Genomic DNA, 2820 nt, shown 5'->3' on the forward strand with positions numbered 1-2820 from the left:
AAAAAGTGTATAGAATTTATATATATATATATATATATATATATATATATATATATATATATATATATATATATATATATAATAGAATAAAGGTTAGTTTTTTAAATCTCTTGATTGCCTATAATAATGTCTAAGAATAATGAAAAGAACAATCTTTTGACAAGAAGGAACATAAGTTTAATAAAGAAACGAATAATGAAATTTAATTTATATACACTTGCAAGACTAATGATTAATCATTTGAAAACTACATCGGCATTGGCCTCAATCCAGCTAGCTAAAACTTTTCCAAATAAGTACAGAAACAATTGAATTTAATTTGTGGTACATACCAATCAACTAAAGACTAGACACTACTATTTTCTACCAAATTTTGATTGTTATTAGATGTAACACCTTCACGTTGGAGAGGTTCAATCCTTATTACGATATCTTGAGCTACTTGAGTGTTTGGAATTGCAGTTGTAGTAACAGAAGTGCCTCCGTGTACAAATTTTTGGCAAGTTTCAATAAGGCAGTGCCTACAAGTAGGGCAAGAAGAGTGGGAATTCAGCCATTTATCAATACACTTGACGTGGAACCCATGGTTGCACTTAGGCAGAACCTTAACTTTTTCTCCAACTCCAAATTCTGATAAGCAAATTACACACTCAGAGTCAATCCCTGGATGTTTCAATTCAGTAGTATAGGTTAAAACTGGGAATGTGTTGAGGGCTTTTTTCTTAATTCCTGTATTAGCTAGCTTTGCGGCTGAAGGGTTTCTATGGTTTGAGGATGAGAGTGACGCTGATACCAGGTTAGAGCACGTAAATGCACACTTTATGATGGAGTTGAAGACAAGTGAACAAATTAAGGCAAATACAAGTACGGCCAAGACCATAATAACATTTGCATCAAATGTGTTGATGTTGTTACCAAGTGGTACTAGATCAGATGGGTCATGGCTTATTTTGGCTGCCGGAGGCGGCGCCACGGTAGCCTCCAGGAGTAGCCTTCTTGAATAGTGGAAGTTTTCCATGAATTCTTTAATGAATAGAGTGGAAGTAGTTGCCATGGATTTTTGGTTGAGATTGTGTGTGTTTTCTTTGTTTGTTGGAGTTGAATGGATTGAAGTTCCCAGTTGCTTATATAGGACAACTTTATAGGATGAACAGGTGTAAAGTGTGGATCAACTTTTTGAGTCTTGATAATGGAAGGAATTGTTCAGAGTTGCAAGCCATGTTCTGATTGACTAGCTTTACTCTAATTATATAAGCACTATAGTTATCAAGAGTTTTTGTAAAGAAGTGGAGCCCCTCTAACATTTTAAAAAACATGAACTTTTCCTTATAGAAAAGAGACATTGTTTTGATAAGGATAAAAGTAAGGGTGCCATTCCAATGGGTATGTATATTAGAATAATGATATTGGAATGTGATTCCAAACTGGTCATTGATCTGTTGAATAACAAATTCAACCCACCTTTGGCAAATTGATAGCACAATCAGGGAAGCATAGCTTATCATTCTTCAACATAATGTTGTCATTTAAACATTGTTATAGGGAAGCAAAATAGAGCAATGAGGTGCATGAGAAAATGGTTTTCTAATCTCTGAACTTACTAACATGCTTTTGATACCAGCGGCGGAGACACATATATTCGAAGGGTGTTAACCGACACTCCTTTGTCGAAAAATTATATTGTTTATATATATATATATATATATATATATATATATATATATATATATATATTGTGAGCACATAATTTTTAACCATGCTTGAATTTTTCCTCACTTAACTCACCAATACCTCACTTTTCACTCCATCATTTCCGCTCTCATCTTCCCACGCGTGTCCCCACTCCACTTTCATTTGTCCCCCACTCTTTATACTCCACTTTCCCTTGTCCCCCACTCCTTATCCCCCATGCTTGTCCCCCACTCACAAACTCCATGCCACTCTCCCTACCCATTAAAACAACCCCTAACTCCTTTCTTCTTCGGCAAAAACGGACAGAACATCCCCTTAGAGGAATCCTAAACTCTAGAAAAAAAAAAAGACTACCGCTGTCCCTTATCTTGGTTTTCTCTCACACAAAATCATCTCTATTTCCCCCATTAGAGCCGCTCGAATAACCCATCTTCACAGCCATATAGCAGCTCCAAAAATCGCCCCTCAATAGCTACGTGACCACCTACAAATACCAAGGAACCAACTACTTCAAATCAGTCATTAAAGCACCACAAAACACCATAATTGACTCCATTGACGCCATAACCAACCAAAAACAACCAGCTCTTTACCACCATCTTTTTCGTCGAACTAGCTCCAAAACTACTGCAAATCAGCTATGAAATCAGTTGAAAAACAGTCTTTGAACAGCCACCAAAAATGTCGTCAAAAGCCATTGCCATCGAGGTCGCGTTCGAGCTCCGTCGTGGATTTCGGTCGGATTTACTGTACGGTCCTTTAAAGGAGGTTCTTCTTATTTAATCTAAGGAGTTGCTATTAAAAGGTCATTTCAATATTGTTACATGCTTGGTTTTATTTTGATGTTTAAGTATTTCAAGTTGGATTCGTCGTTGTGTTCTTTATTACTCTGAATTTATTTACTGATATTTTAGTAGGTTAGTGTTAAGATTGCTTACTAGTAAGTGCTTTTGGTTGATTTTATATGCAGTGTTTGGTCTAATTATTTGTTTAATATGATAATCGTGGATCAATAATTGAAGGGCCAATAGATTGCATGTGATCTTGGCTTGATGGGGTTAGTATTTTATTTTTTTGTAAGAAATTTGGGTTTGCGTGGGAGTAGTATTTGTCCAAGTTGCCTTCTGT

General features: G+C 35.9%; 1 protein-coding gene across 1 annotated transcript; it reads right to left on the bottom strand.

Moving 5' to 3' along the window:
* Window positions 1-221: 221 nt before the first annotated feature.
* LOC107804597 (RING-H2 finger protein ATL78-like) lies at window positions 222-1230 on the bottom strand. The gene has a single exon (XM_016628517.2). The coding sequence runs from the start codon at window positions 1052-1054 to the stop codon at window positions 347-349; it is 708 nt and encodes a 235-aa protein (XP_016484003.2). The 5' UTR covers window positions 1055-1230; the 3' UTR covers window positions 222-346.
* Window positions 1231-2820: the final 1590 nt, after the last annotated feature.

This window comes from Nicotiana tabacum, chromosome 13, assembly GCF_000715075.1.
Source record: "Nicotiana tabacum cultivar K326 chromosome 13, ASM71507v2, whole genome shotgun sequence".
Lineage (NCBI taxonomy): Eukaryota > Viridiplantae > Streptophyta > Magnoliopsida > Solanales > Solanaceae > Nicotiana > Nicotiana tabacum.